Raw genomic sequence first — 15,470 nt, 5'->3', positions numbered from 1 at the left:
AAGACGTTTTTAGTTTCTTTTCAAAACATGATACTGTTGGGGCAGTTCTAATTTCAACAGGAAGCTGGTTCAAGCATGTAGCACCATGACTAAATGCCATTTCGCCCTGTCTGAAAAATGTCCATTTCACACTGTCTGGATTTTGCACTTGGCAGTGGCACAACCAGTAGAAGAGTCTGAAGACCTTAGGCATCTTTTAAGATGATATTGCATTGCATGTCTGCAATATTTTGGGTATAGTAGGCCACTGAGTGGAAATTCAACGTAAGGCCAGGGGGTTCTCTGAACTTCTACACATTTTACAGCACGTTAGTATCTCGTTGCCCCTGTCACACATCTGTCATAATACTCAAAGTGATCATGAGCAAGGAAACCACAAATAACATTAAGTAGGCCAACGGCTCATTGATAAACAAACCAGAACAATAACCTATGTGTGAAGTACGTGCATGAGATGCATTTAGGTATAACTACTAGCTAGTTTGTAATGTACTCGAGCTAGCTGAGTGAGCACTCGTGTTGTGGTAAGAGAAACGGTGTACTTACGTTCAAAACCTTTCGCTCAGACATTTTGGATCGGGTTTAAAGAAATACTTTCACTTATAGACTATTAAAATACTCCGCAGGTATAACCTGGACGATCAGAAAGACTTGAACGGCTATTTCATGTGAGTTTTCGATTGCTCTTCGAAAGATTGTTGTCGTTTCGAGACTCAAAAAGCTACTTCCGCCTCCATCTTATTAGACTTGTTTTACTTCCTGTTTACAGCATTTACGCTGATTTTCGCCACCTATGGGCGAGGAATGAACAAACGTTGTATTTATTTCTTTATTTCGACCACACTGTGTTAACACATGTTTCTCGACCAATAATGATTATCTTAATGAATAGATGATGCTAGTGAAAGATGTTTGTTTGTTAACAATTATTTGGGTGTGTGAGTGTGTTGTTGTGTGTTGTTATTTTTAGGAAAACGTTAACTTGTAGTACCCCCTCAATCCTGCCGATGGCAGTCGAGGGCCGATCACACACGCTTTCCCCCACTTCGTCTCATAACACAGCGAAGAAGAAGACGCCAACAGTGTTGTGTTATGGTTGGTGATGACATGCTATCCCATTTAAACCCTCATAAACGCCGTCATTCTTCACGTTAGATTCATATCGCTTGGCTTTTGGATGTAACTAATACCGGAGAGCTGTCCACAATGACTCACGTAAGCCATGGCGCTATACAGAGCCAACTAGGTGCTATCATGGATGTGTTGACCAAAGCAGCTGTGGCCGAAATTCTTCAACTTTTTGACGATGGCAGCGCTGTCATGCGACTGGAAATCTCTCGGCATCAAAGTGAGAATGCGGATTTGAAGAGGAGACTGGTGGAGGTGAAGGCACAACTTCGCAGTGTCCAGATACGACTGAAAGCCAGTGAGTTGTCAACTTTGAGAAACTGAGAGACAAACAAAAAGTGCAATCATGGGTCTTGACTCGGAAGCTGCGATTCATGAATATTCCTAAAATGTGACCTGGTTTGCCCAGTGAGAGTGAATAGAAACTCGTTCACCATTTGATTTGCCCTTACTGGTTTTACTTCTACAAAGGTTAATGGTGTTTTTGAGGCTCAGTTTGGTGGTGCGACCACAGCTAAAGCCCATACAGTTATTGATAATGTAGGTCTACTGCAATGCATGCTGAGCCCTATCTCTGTCATTTCGTGAAGTATTCACGAAAAAAATAACTTTAATTTTCGTGGTGCATTCACGTTATTGCCCGTTTTTCGTGGTTGGGCAACGAAACGCTGCCTATTCATTTGAATTGCCCGACTGCTGCTATGGTTATCCAAGCGTCTGCAGGGGCGGGGAGTGGGTGCTGACAGAACACTGCTGATACACTCGGGACTCACTAATTCGACGCCCTTTCGGTACTTACGCCTTATGTCATACGACCCTAAACCTAACCCTAACCTTAACCCTAAACCTAAACCTAACCCTAACCCTAACCCTAACCTTAACCCTACTTAACCCTAAACCTAACCCTAACCCTAAACCTAACCCTAACCCTAAATTGCTTGTTTGAAATGTTTGATTACCATGTGACGGTACCGAAAGGGCGTCAAACTAGTGGGTCGCTAGGCAGCAGTCGGTCATTTCAAATGAATAGGCAGCGTTTCGTTGCCCAACCAATAACGTGAATGCACCACGAAAATTAAAGTAATTTTTTTCGTGAATACTTCACAAAATGAAAGAGATACGGTTGGAATGCTTCTTAGATAATCCACTGGAAATAAACAAAAAAAGAATCAATAGTGATAGCCTTCGATTTGAAGTATGTTGTGTAGTTATCAAGTCTTTGAAAAATAAGCTTTGGAAATGACACAAGTGGCATCCAGGCTCTAAATCAGGCGTCACCAACGTTGTGCCCGCGGGCGCCAGATAGCCCTCCAGGAGCTTCTGAGGTGCCCACCAAGGATGTTAATAAACAGTCACTACTTCAAGATTTTAGTCACAGTTAGTGCTTTTCTGAATTTAATTATGACATTATTTCTTTATAGCCTGTTAAAATATTTCCTTAACTTTTAAGCAAATTATCATTCAATCTAGTGTGGTTTGGGAATGATGTCAAGACATCAATAAAGGGTTTGGAACAAAAGTAGCCCTCGGGTAGCCCTTGGTAGCCCTCTGACCCAGAAAGGTTGGGGACCCCTGCTCTAAATTAACACCTACCTGCCAACCGACCAAATAGGCCTAGGCTGATGCAGACTCAGTTTGGCTGGTAGGAAGAAAAGACAAAAGAGAACTATAACCTAGACACTTTGACTGCTAGCGAGTGTATGTGTGCCTACTGGCTAGCAAGACTTGATATAGCATCTATAGCTTTGGTCTCTGTGATGGAGTGACCATCACTAGAGAGTTGTGGATATGTTCTGACTGTCATGCCAACAAGCCTGTCTCTTTGGTGTAGCAGTTAGATTAGATTAGATTAGATTAGTTAGTTAGTTAGTTAGTTAGTTAGTTAGTTAGTTAGGTTCGGGTTCGAGTCCTGGTGGGGCAACTATACTCCCATTCGCCTCATAAACAGTTCTGACGCAGTAGACCAACGTAATAATTTAGGGTTGGCAATTACGTTGGGACTCTGGAAATTTTTTCTGACAATGGCATCACGGGCCATGGGTCTCTGTCTCTGTCGCCTCTATAAAGAATATGTTTCCACATTAACACCCCCGTTCTCTCTCTCCACTTCTCTCTCTCTCTCTCTCTCTCCACTCCTCCCTCTCTCTCTCTCTCTCTCTGTCTCTCTCTCTCTCTATCTCTCTCTCTCTCTTTCCACTCCTCCCGCTCTCTCTCCACTCCTCTCTCTCTCTGTCTCCCACCACTCCTCTCTCTCTCTCTCTCTCTCTCTCTCTCTCTCTCTCTCTCTCTCTCTCTCTCTCCCTCCACTCCTCTCACTCTCTCCCTCCACTCCTCCCCGCCCTCTCTCTCTCACTCCCTCTCTCTCTCTCTCTCTCTGATCTGCAGACGACTCAGTGGTTCGGCAGGACTGGACCGCTTCTTTCCGGACGGAGAGGCCCGATCTGAATCACCGGGACAGCCACACTAGTCCTGGACTGCCAATGGAGGACAAGGTCTGGCTACCTGCAGAGGCCATTTTTGTAGTCCAACAGCTATGTTTTGTAATGGGTGTGGCATAAAAGAATACAACCATCATATTGTATCGCTGTCGGGCTATTTGGTTCATTTGAAGTTCAATGGCAGTGTTTTGTAACTGGGGTTTCAAGGGGGAGGAAAGACTACACACTGGGCTACCTGAAGAGGCCATTTTTGTAGTTCAAATAGCCACGTATTATAATGAGTTTCAATGGGAGAAAAGACTACACACTTGGCTACCCGAAGAGGCCATTTTTGCACACGGGTGTAAATAGTTATTGTTGTCATTTGCACCTGGGTGTGAATAGCCATTGTTGCTATTTGCACCCGGATGTGAATAGCCAGAGTTGATATTTGTACCTGAATGTGAATAGCGATTGTTGCTATTTAGACCCGGGTGTGAAAAGCAATTGTTACTATTTGGAGTGTGAATAGCCATTGTTGTTTTTTGTTCTCGGGTGTGCATAGCCGCTGTTGGCAATTGCAGTCAGGTGTTAATAGCCGTTGTTGTTTTGTGCACTGGATGTGAATTCTTGCTATTTGCACTCGGGTGTGAATAATCATTCTTGCTATTTGCACTCGGGTGTGAAAAGTCAGTGTTGCTATTTGCACTCGGGTGTGAATAGCCATTGTTGCTATTTGCACCCGAATATCAATAGCCATTTTTGCTATTTGCACTCGGGTGTGAAAAGTCAGTGTTGCTATTTGCACTGGGTGTTAAGCCATTGTTGCTATTTGCACCCGGGTGTGAATAGCCATTGTTAAAATTCTATTTCTACAATTCTAGTGTGTTATTGGATGACATTTGTGTTCAGTTAGGATTGACTTGACTTGACTTGACTGACTGGATGTTTTTACTTGAAAATTACCACAAAAAATAAGCTTGTTGTAACGTGTTAGACTATCAGTGCAGCTTTTAAACGTGGCTATATGCTATTATATGCTATAACGTGGCTATATGCTATTATATGCTATATGCTATAACATGGCTATATGCTATTATATGCTATATGCTATAATGTGGCTATATGCTATTATATGCTATATGCTATAATGTGGCTATATGCTATTATATGCTATATGCTATAACATGGCTATATGCTTGTGTCCGCAGTGCATAGTGGTGGAGGACCAGCATCCTCCCGACCTCATGCAGATCAAAGAGGAGAGACTTGAGGAGGAGATGTGGAATGAAGAGGAACTAGGTGAGATACACCATGTTGGCTCATTTGTAGTTCAATAGCCATGTGTTATAAAAAAAGAGAAAAGGGAATGCTTCACTGGGTCCTGTATCCAGTTAGTAAAAAAGGGTGCTCATCAAAAAGAACTTGGGCGTCCAAACTTCCATGAAAAGATAAAAAAAAACACTATTTGAGGCACTCCTTACTAAAGTTAAAAAGCCTTTATTAAATACTGGCTACATGCCTACGCGTTTCGACCCATTGTCTTCATCAGGGCATCATGACATGTGTTATAATATGTTTCCGCCAGCTCCACCACCCATGGTGTGCTAAATTATAATTTCTCTCTCTCTCTCTCTCTCTCTCTCTCTCTCTCTCTCTCTCTCTCTCTCTCTCTCTCTCTCTCTCTCTCTCTCTCCGGTAGATTCCATGAAGTATGAGTCCGCCAGTTCCACCACCCATGGTGTGCTAAATTATAATTTCTCTCTCTCTCTCTCTCTCTCTCTCTCTCTCTCTCTCTCTCTCTCTCTTCTCTCTCTCTCTTCTCTCTCTCTCTCTCTCTCTCTCTCTCTCTCTCTCTCTCTCTCTCTCTCTCTCCTGTAGATTCCTGAAGTATGAGTCTGCCAGCTCCACCACCCATGGTGTGCTAAATCATAATTTCTCTCTCTCTCTCTCTCTCTCTCTCTCTCTCTCTCTCTCTCCTCTCTCTCTTCTCTCTCTCTCTCTCTCTCTCTCTCTCTCTCTCTCTCTCTCTCTCTCTCTCTCTCTCTCTCCTGTAGATTCCATGAAGTATGAGTCCGCCAGTTCCACCACCCATGCCCCCACTGCTGCTAACGTGTTCCCCCAGCACACCTACTCCGCCTCCCAGCAGCAGCAGCAGCTCCCCTCGGCCCAGACCTGGCCCACGTGCGGCTCGGAGCCGTACCCACCACCTCACCCCAATCAACAGCACATGCAGCCGTGCGTAATCTCCTCAGGCCTCCTGACTGACCTCTCATCTCATTAGTTTCATTAGTATTGGGCTGTTGGTGCAAGTTTTGTGTGTGTCAGTACTTTGTTGTCTGTGTAAGCTTTTGCTACTTTTGCCTGCAACCAAATCTACCTTCGGGTATAAAGTTACCTTACCTTACCTTACCTTACCTTACCCTCATCAACAAAGCATATTTACATGATGTTTTTAATTCCCGATTATACGTTCATTTCATTCCGAATTGTGAAGTGTTGACATAATGCTTTCAAAGCGAATCTAAGCCTTATTCGGAATTAAATTCATCGATTTATCTGTCTATCTTTTTATCCATTTATCTATCTATCGCTCAATCTATCACTCTATTTCTCTGTCTATCTATCTATCTATCTATCTATTGCTCTATCTATCTGTCTGTCTGTCTGTCTGTCTGTCTGTCTGTCTGTCAAGGCACACTATTCATCAATCTATCATATTATTGTTCTCTCTCTTTCTCTATCTATCCATCTATCTCATTTGTTTATCTATTCATCTCTCATTTACATGCAGTTCGGATGCTTTCCCCCCTCGTCCCGGTCAAGACACCAACCACCCACAAGCCTCCAACGTCAACATGTCAAGCGTCCACCTGACGTATCCATCGCAACAGCAGCACCAGCAAAGTTCGAACGTCACGTACATCGAAACCTCGCACTATGGAGACACGCAGCCACACGCCGGTCCGTCGATTCCAATACAAGCGACAAGGCAGTTTGCGGACACAAGTCCTCAAGCCCAATCGGCTCAACAACAACAACAACAACAACAACAGCAACAGACGCAGAGTTTTGGAAGCAACTTGGGAAGGACTTTTGCAGGGAACGTGAGCTCCACTGGTCCACGGACGCACACAACAAACGCGACGAGTCGGAACGCCCTCTGTCGGAATGCTGCAAGTACGAATCCTACTGGTCGATCTCTCTCTAACTCGCATCCTATTGGTGGGTTGGCTTCTAACTCTCATACAATTGGTGGGTCGGCTCCCTCGAATTCACACCCCATTGGCCAAAACCAAGATGATGACATCATCGAGATAGAGGACTTTGACGCCGTGGCAATGAAAGCTGAGGAGGGGATTCGATTGGACGAGGAGGAGGATGAAGGACGGCTGGCCTTAGCCAATGGCGTGGGTTCGGGGGCGGGACTAGGGAGACGGCCACATCAGGTATGTTTTTCAGTAACACGTTGCTTGATGCCAGCATCATACGGATCACATAACAGTGTGTCATAATAGTGTCATAATAGTGTCATGAGCGAGTCATAAATGTTTTATGGTCATGAAAAGTTGACATTGTTGGGCTGTCTGTGGCTGTATGTCACTTAATGATAGTCATAAAATGTTTCATATTGACATAATGTTTGCATGCGTATGATGAATGAATGAATGAATGAATGAATGAATGTTGAATGAATGAATTAAAGGTACACTGTGTGAGATTTTTAGTTTATTTCCAGAATTTATGCTACCCATTCACTAATGTTACCTTTTCCATGAATACTTACCATCACCATAAAATTCTAAGTATTCATTATGACTGGAAAAATTGCACTTTTCATACATTTTCTCCATGGTCCGCCATTTTGAATTTACAGAAATAGCCATTTTTAGCTGCAAAAATGACTGTACTTGGGCCATACTAGAAAATATTAGTTTATTACTTTGTAAGCTTTCATGAAAAGATCATATTTGGCAATAGGCAGCCCAGTTTCAATGAGCAGCATAGTTGCAGTACCTTTTTTGACCATTTCAATTCCTGCACAGTGTACCTTTAATGAATGAATAAACGAATAGGTATTGTAGCAAGGATGAAGGAAACTGGATCAGTGAATGATGCCTGTGTCAAGTAAAGTGTTACCTGTCTTTCTTACATTTGAATATGTTGCACCCTTTTTTTTCAAGTCTTTCTGCCTTGTTTTTGTGGAGTTAGAAACTGGAATGTCAAAATCCTGTAATGGTCAAGATATCATCATAATATCTCATGTTTTCATCAACAATGCAGTTACTGCCTTTTAGCTTTGTTGGATAGTATTATAAACTGTAACTTCTACTGTATAGCAGTATTATAAACTATTGATGTAACTCTAACCGTATTGCAGGAGGGGGAGGAGCAACATGAAGGGGCGGAGCATGAGTTGCTATGGGGACCGATGACGGACAGCGAAGGGGGCTTAGACATGGAGGAAGATGAGGAGGGCGATAACCATAGCGACCAGAGTCTCGATGAGCTGCTGATGTACGAGGATCCTGATCAGGTAAATATGGCCCTCTTTAAATATGCCAGTTCCACTGATCAGGTAAGTATGGCCCTATTTAAATGTGCCAATTCCACTGATCAGGTATCAGGTCCCTCTTTAAATATGCTAATTCCACTATCCTGAACAGGTATAACCCTCTTTAAATACCGTAAATCCTCTAGTATACAGGTAAACATGCCTCTTTAAATATGCCAATTCCACTATCCAAACTCATCCCCTCCCTTGTGCTTGTGACCACCTGATGACGCCACAGGACGTCATTGGCGACTGACGCCGAATACATAATCTCTCAATAGTGCAATTCAAAGGTCATTTTCTCATTTGTGTCTCGTCTTTGTGCCTCACAGACTACGGCTGGCGCATCCCAGCATCCCCCTCACCTGCACCCACGACCCAAAGTGGTAAGGAAACGTTATTCCAATGTGATATAGCATTCTACCGACATGCCAAAGTGGTAAGAAGACGTTATTCCAATGTTATGTCAATGTGATATAGCATTCCAACGACCTGCCAAAGTGGTAAGGAAAACGTTAATCCAATGTGATATAGCATTCTAACGACCTGCCAAAGTGGTAAGGAAAACGTTATTCCAATGTGATATAGCATTCTAACGACCTGCCAAAGTGGTAAGGAAAACGTTATTCCAATGTGATATAGCGTTCTAACGACCTGCCAAAGTGGTAAGGAAAACGTTATTCCAGTGTTATGTCAATGTGATATAGCATTCTAACGTCAGGTCAACATTATGTATTAGGGTGCATCAAAACGCCCTGCTCTCCGCCTCTGCTTTGGCAGTATTGTTCCTCTGTATTGCATTACATTACACTACACTGCAGTATTGTTCCTCTGTATTACATTACATTACACTACACTGCATTTGGCAGACGCTTTTTAACTAAAACGACTTACAATCGAGGACATAGCATGCGAATAGCGAATATAAAGTGTAGAGGATATTGAACTAAACTTCTGTCGTCAATTCATTTTTGTGACGTATTCACGAGGCCACAAGCACAAGGGAGGGCTAGTTTTAGAGTGCATCTTAATATGCGACCTTGCCTCCTCCACTTGCCTCCTCCACTTGCCTCCTCCACTCGCTTCTCGTCATGATGACATCACTGACAACAGCATTATATTTCAATATCTTGCAAAAGCTCAATTGTAGAGTCTTTTTCTCATTTGCAATTGGGATGGTGAATGAAAAACAGTCCCTCAAAAGTTGTTGTGGCTAGGCTGACAGCTGGGAAACTTTATCGTTTTCTCCACGGAGGAGGGGCCAGGAGGCGGGACGAGGAGACAAGCGCAAGTGGAGGAGGCAAGGACGCATATTAAGACGCACGCTTAGTTTAAGTAGAATTATGGAAAGAACCCAATCTCTCTCTCTCTCTCTCTCTTTCTATCTGTCCCAGGGTCGTCCGCAGAACTCGGTGGGATATTACAACATCTCCACATTGCTCTGTCTTCTCTCTCTCTAAATCAATCTCAAATCTTTCTTTCTCTCATTTCCTTCACATTTGAACAGTCTCTTTCTCTCGCTCTCTCTCTCTCTCTCTCTCTCTCTCTGTCTCTGTCTCTGTCTCGCTTTCTCTCTCTCGCTTTCTCTCTCTCGCTTTCTCTCTCTCGCTTTCTCTCTCTCTCTCTCTCTCTCTCTCTCTCTCGCTTTCTCTCTCTCTCTCTCTCTCTCTCTCTCTGCTCCCTCTCTCTTTCTCAATTAATATCTCTCTCTCTTTCTTTCTCAGGGTCGTCCAAAGTAACTCTGTGATCTTAGAGCAGCAACCACACCCATCAGACCATCTCAATGTTTGATCTATCTCTCTCTCTCTCTCTCTCTCTCTCTCTCTCTCTCTCTCTCTCCCCCCCCCTCTCTCTCTCTCTCTGCTCTCTCTCTCCCACCACTCCCCTCTCTCTCTCTCTCTCTCTCTCTCTCTCTCTCTCTCTACCTCCCTCCCTCAGGGTCGTCCCAGTAACTCTGAGATCCTGGAGCAGCAGCAGCAGCAGTATCCTGCTGGCCATCTCCACATGTGCTCCATCTGCAAGAGGGGCTTCACTACGCTGCCGTACCTGAGGAAACACCTGCGCAGCCACTCAGGGGAACGCCCCTTCACCTGCACCATCTGCTACAAACACTTCCTCTGCTCCTCACACCTCAACATACACCTCAGGACACACACAGGTACGCCCGGAGGACATTGTTGTAGTTCAGTAGCCGTGTTTTTATAGGGGGTTTCAGTCGGAGAAAAGACTACACACCTCAACATACACCTCAGGACACACACAGGTACTGTACAACACCAGGAGGACATTGTTGTAGTTCAGTAGCCGTGTTTTATAGGGGGTTTCAGTCGGAAAAAAGACTACACACTTGGCTAACTGATGAGGCCATTTTTGTAGTTCATTTTTGTAGCAGCAGTATTTTATAATGTGTTTAAATGGGAGGATTTAAGTGCATAGGGAGTGTGAGTTAAAGCATGTTAAGATGTCTGATGGTCAGTAGGTATGTGCTGTTCTTAAAGGGACACTGTGCAGGAAATGGTCAAAAAGGGTGCTGCAACTATGCTGCTCATTGAAACTGGGCTGCCTGTTGCCAAATTTGAACTTTTCATGAACGTTTACTAAGTAATAAACTAATATTTTCTAGTATGGCCCAAGTACAGTCATTTTTGCAGCTAAAAATGGCTATTTCTGGAAATTCAAAATGGCGGACCATGGAGAAGATCCCTCTTTTTATGTATGAAAAGTGCAATTTTTCCAGTTATAATGAATACTTAGAATTTGATGGTGGTGGTAAATATTCATGAAAAAGGTAACATTAGTGAATGGGTAGCATGAGTGTCCCTTTAAATCTGGATGTGGATGCTGTGATGCCTCTGTATCTTTTACCTGATGGCAGGAGGTTAATAAGGTGCTGCGCTGGGCGTGAGTCCCCCCGACTTCGCTAGTTGGAGCTTCCACTTCGACTGGCTTTCCAGAGCCTTTTTCCTAGTAGGAGGTTGGATAATGGCGACCTACATCGTGTTTGGAATGCGCCATTATAATCCACAGGGGAGTGGTCGCACCAGTGCTATATGTGTGTAGTTTTTTCACCCATTGAAACCAATTATAAGATGTGGCTATTGAACTACAATAATGGCCCTAATGTTTCCTTTCTGCTTGGTTGTATTCCACAGGGGAGCGTCCGTACCAGTGCAATACGTGTGGCAAGTGTTTTACTCAGCAGAGCAGCCTGAAGACCCACCAGAGCGTTCACAGCGGACTGCGGCCATACAGCTGCCCACACTGTGGAAAGAGCTACACACTACAACACCATCTGAAAAGACACATGGCCACGCACGATAGAAGCTAACCCACTGACAGACAGGGTTCCCACGGGTCATGGAATTTCTGGAATATCATGGAATTTCATAAATGTTTTTCCAGTCATGGAAAGTCATGGAATTTTACCATTTTACATGCACAGTCATGGAATATCATGGAATTTTCTTAACAGTTGTCCAAAAGCAAAAACTTTTTTGTTTGGTGTATAACATTATTTCTTACTGGTTATACTACAACGCTTCGCCAGAGACAATTAAGTTTTGCGCTGTAATGTGCAACATTTTAGAATGCAATGAGCCCACTGAAGTCTGGCGGTGACTCTGTGTCGGCTCTAGGGGTGAAGATAATCTTCAGTTTTCACACTTAAAAAAACTTTTTAACTTCATTTCTTTTTACCGAAATGGTCATGGAAATTCGTTTTTTTGGGTCTGGAAAGTCATGGAAAATCATGGAATTTTATGTCTGAATTAGAGTGGGAACCCTACACTGAAGAGGCCATTTTTTTGTAGTTCAATGTTTGTGTTTTATAAAGGGTTTCAATGGGAGAAAAGACTACAAATGGCTAATTGTGACTGTACAGTTCCCCTCACTCTACAGCACCATCTGAAAAGACACATGGCCACGCACGATAGAAGCTAACCTACTCAAGAGGCAATTTTTTGTAGTTCAATGTTTTTGTTTTATAAAGGATTTCAACGGGAGAAAAGACTACAAATGGCTAATTGCGACTGTACAGTTGCCCTCACTTTACAGCACCATCTGAACAGACACCAGGAGTGCATTCCAATATGCGTCCTTGCGTCCTCCACTTGTGCTTGTGGCCTCGCCCCGCCTCCTGGCCCCTCCTCCATGGAGAAAACAATAAAGTTTCCCCGCTGTCAGCCTAGCCAAAACAATTTTTGGGGGACTATTCTACATTCACCATCCAGTTTGCAAATGAGAAAATTACTTAACAATTGAGTCCTTGCAAGATATTGAAATATAATGCTGTTGTCAGTGATGTCATCATGACATTTTACTTCCTGGTACGAGGCCACAAGCACAAGTGGAGGACGCAAGGCCACATATTGGAACGCACACATGGCCATGCACGATAAAAGCTAACCCATTGCCCATGGTGTTACCTGAAGAGGCCTTTTTTGTAGTCCAATAGCCATGTCTTATAATGGGTTTCAATGGGAGAAAAGACTACACACTAGGCCACTTTACAACCCCATCTAAGACACTGTTTACACGAATATGGTTATTTTTTGAAAATGCAGCGATTTCGGCCCCTCGTTGACATGTAAACAGAGTTGTCGAAGCCTCCTCTTAAAACTCTGGGTTTCAAAATATCCCTTTTTAGAAGCTAAAAATCACCTTTCAAAATGGTGTTTTTAAAAAAAATGATTACTATTTATCCACATGCCATGTTTATATGTCAATGGATAAAAAAGATATTTGTATTTTAAAGATGTCTGCCTACGTGTAAATAGTGTCTTGAACATCATGAAAAGTCACAAGGCGACTCACGACAGGACAGGCGCTAACCCTACTACTACTACTATATCATGCTTTTATATTTAAATATTTGTCATTTTTGTTTGTTTTTTACATGTTTATTATTTATTATTTTTTCTATCATTTCTTTTTTTTTCCTTGTGAAGTGCTTTGTTCACTCATGCTCCACAACGCCCTGTGACAGCATAGGGTTAGGGATGGTTTTGGTCAGGGCTAGTGGTGTGGATTTGCACTGCCCTCACAATCCGATTCAATCACGATTCGGGAGGTAGCGATTCGATTTGATTCGATTCTATACGATCCGATCCGATTCAATTCTACAATGCATTGCAATGCATTACATTTCTACTGAAAGCAAAGCAAATGTTTAATCAGTCATGATAAGGCAATACAAGTACTCAGATACTGAGCAACAATTTATTGGCTGTTTTCTGCATCAGTCTGTATCAGTCTTGCAATGTTTTGAAGTGCTTTTATTTAATTTAACATTCATTTAACATTCATTTGCTCCCGAAATATCCATGGAAGTAATTGAAACTTAAAAAAATTGCCGGATCAATTCTGGAACTTGCCGGATCGATTCTGGATTGTCGATGCCCCGCACTGGATTGGAGCGCCGAATCGATCATTGTTGACACCACTAGTTGGCAGGGAACGTATAGCTAAACAAAATAAATTGATTGAACAAACTGAATGACTAACATAAACCACAATAAAACCAAATAATAAGCTAAACAGTTTCCCCATTAGTTGAGAACAACGTTATAATAATGTATTGCGTCTCTGAGCATTGCTACTATTGTTGTGAATGGGGCATCGCCTCACAGACCTTGACTATGCTGCCCTACAATTTCAGAGCGCAGTATAATTCGAAATGGCAAACTGAGAAAAAAAGGCTTTAAAGTTTCCTTTCTGGCCACGCAACTGTGTTGGAGGTAAAGTGGTGATGACACTTCCATATAATACTTTTTTTATTGTGGAAATTTATGCACACAAGAAAAAAACAACATTCTCATACATTTTTAGCTGAAAAATCAATATACTGCATTCTCTTGTGGTATTACTGTCTACAGACTCTACACCAAAACCACGGTGTCAATGGAGAAGTGCAGTATATTGCACGATATACTGCATTCTTGGCTAGTACGGCGTAACCTCCTAAAACCAATAAGCGCAGTATAATCGTTTTTTTCTGAAACGGGACCAAGTTGGATCAATTTAAAAAAAAAAAAAACAAGAAAAAGAAGGTATTTTAAAGCCAATTTCCGGTCTAAACCCATTTTCGGCCATTTTCAAGATACTGCGTTCTGAAATATAAGGGCAGTACAGTTGCGAAAGGGTTCATTGTCAACCAGTCACAAACCCACAAGCTGTTGGTCTTTCCTCATGAATACCTGTGTGTGTGTGAAAATGGTCCTTGTGTACATATGTGTGACAATAAAATACATTTTTATTCTATTTATTCCGTTCCGTTAACTCATTTACTGTATTTATTTATTTATTTATTAATACAGCCTTCCATTATTGCTGTATTAATTATTTAATATGATTTATCTGGGGAGTATTTCAAGAACATGGTGAAGTGATACACCTGGATATCATAGAGAGACTCTCCTCTTTCGTGACTATCTACTAGACTAATGCCTGGGCTGCCCTAGTCCCAGACCAGACTCTTGACATGATGTGTGTGTGTGTGTGTGTGTGTGTGTGTGTGTGTGTGTGTGTGTGTGTGTGTGTGTGTGTGTGTGTGTGTGTGTGTGTGTGTCTGTTGTGTGTGTGCACTCTACTTAACAAACACAAAAACCCTTCTTTGCATTTGCACTTGTTGTTCTGTATTATCTCCTGTGCACTTGCTAGTGGTATGATTATGTCCTCGTTTAAAAGTTACTTTGGTTATAAAGCATCTGCCAAATGCAATGCAATGTAATCTGACACCTAAATTAAGTAATTACCCAGTGCTCTCCCCCATCCTCCTCTATTACTGAGGTACCCTGAGCATGGTACCGTCCTGCCGCACTGCTCCCTTGAGGGGCCGTTTGGGGCTGCACCCTTGCACAAGTGAGACATAAATGCAATTTCCTCGTTTGCAGTGAGTACTGTGTGCCGTGGAGTGCTGTGTCACAATGACAATGGGAGTTTCCCCGGTGGGCTTTCACTTTTAAATGCTCCCTAAACGAGTAGCCTTCAGTCTGAGAGTGGTGTTATCGCATATAGGCCCAACACCAACATCCTTTTACTTAAAGCTATTCTAAACTGTGGAAATGACAAAGATGTGGCTCATTTTCAAAGCCAGAGTCAGACTTTTCTTTTCTGTCTTTCTTTCTTTCTTTCTTTCTTTCTTTCTTTCTTTCTTTCTTTCTTTCTTTCTTTCTGTATGCTACAGTACAACTAGACAACTTAATATCCTCCTGGATTAATAAATTATCTTTTCTGTTCTGTTCTATCATAGAGGCTACTACAGTATCTGGGGCCTCTATGGTTCTAACATACGGTAGGCCTACTTCTCTTTTTAGAATGACATTATGCAAGGTGAGCACTGGAGTGAGTTCTCCTCCCGACCCGTAGGTGTC

The 15,470-nt window shown here is 42.6% G+C and overlaps 2 protein-coding genes across 2 annotated transcripts in view; one reads left to right on the top strand and one right to left on the bottom strand.

Moving 5' to 3' along the window:
• yju2 (YJU2 splicing factor homolog) overlaps window positions 1-736 on the bottom strand; it is a 10,565-nt gene extending 9,829 nt beyond the window's left edge. The window contains exon 1 of the mRNA XM_063220548.1: window positions 547-736. Within this exon, the coding sequence (XP_063076618.1) occupies window positions 547-570 (24 nt within the window). The 5' untranslated portion in view covers window positions 571-736. The remainder of the gene's footprint in view (window positions 1-546) is intronic.
• A 346-nt stretch (window positions 737-1,082) lies between these two features.
• LOC134466173 (protein glass-like) lies at window positions 1,083-13,907 on the top strand. The gene is made up of 9 exons (XM_063220069.1): window positions 1,083-1,426; window positions 3,514-3,620; window positions 4,757-4,847; window positions 5,603-5,783; window positions 6,340-6,994; window positions 7,927-8,082; window positions 8,433-8,486; window positions 10,039-10,258; window positions 11,253-13,907. Exons 1-9 carry the CDS (start codon window positions 1,207-1,209, stop codon window positions 11,426-11,428), a joined length of 1,860 nt encoding a protein of 619 aa, XP_063076139.1. The 5' UTR covers window positions 1,083-1,206; the 3' UTR covers window positions 11,429-13,907.
• Window positions 13,908-15,470: the final 1,563 nt, after the last annotated feature.

The sequence above is a fragment of the Engraulis encrasicolus genome, chromosome 16 (genome assembly GCF_034702125.1).
Source record: "Engraulis encrasicolus isolate BLACKSEA-1 chromosome 16, IST_EnEncr_1.0, whole genome shotgun sequence".
NCBI lineage: Eukaryota > Metazoa > Chordata > Actinopteri > Clupeiformes > Engraulidae > Engraulis > Engraulis encrasicolus.
Note: the sequence above shows the minus strand (reverse complement) of the source record. Positions and strands in the feature narration are given on the sequence as shown.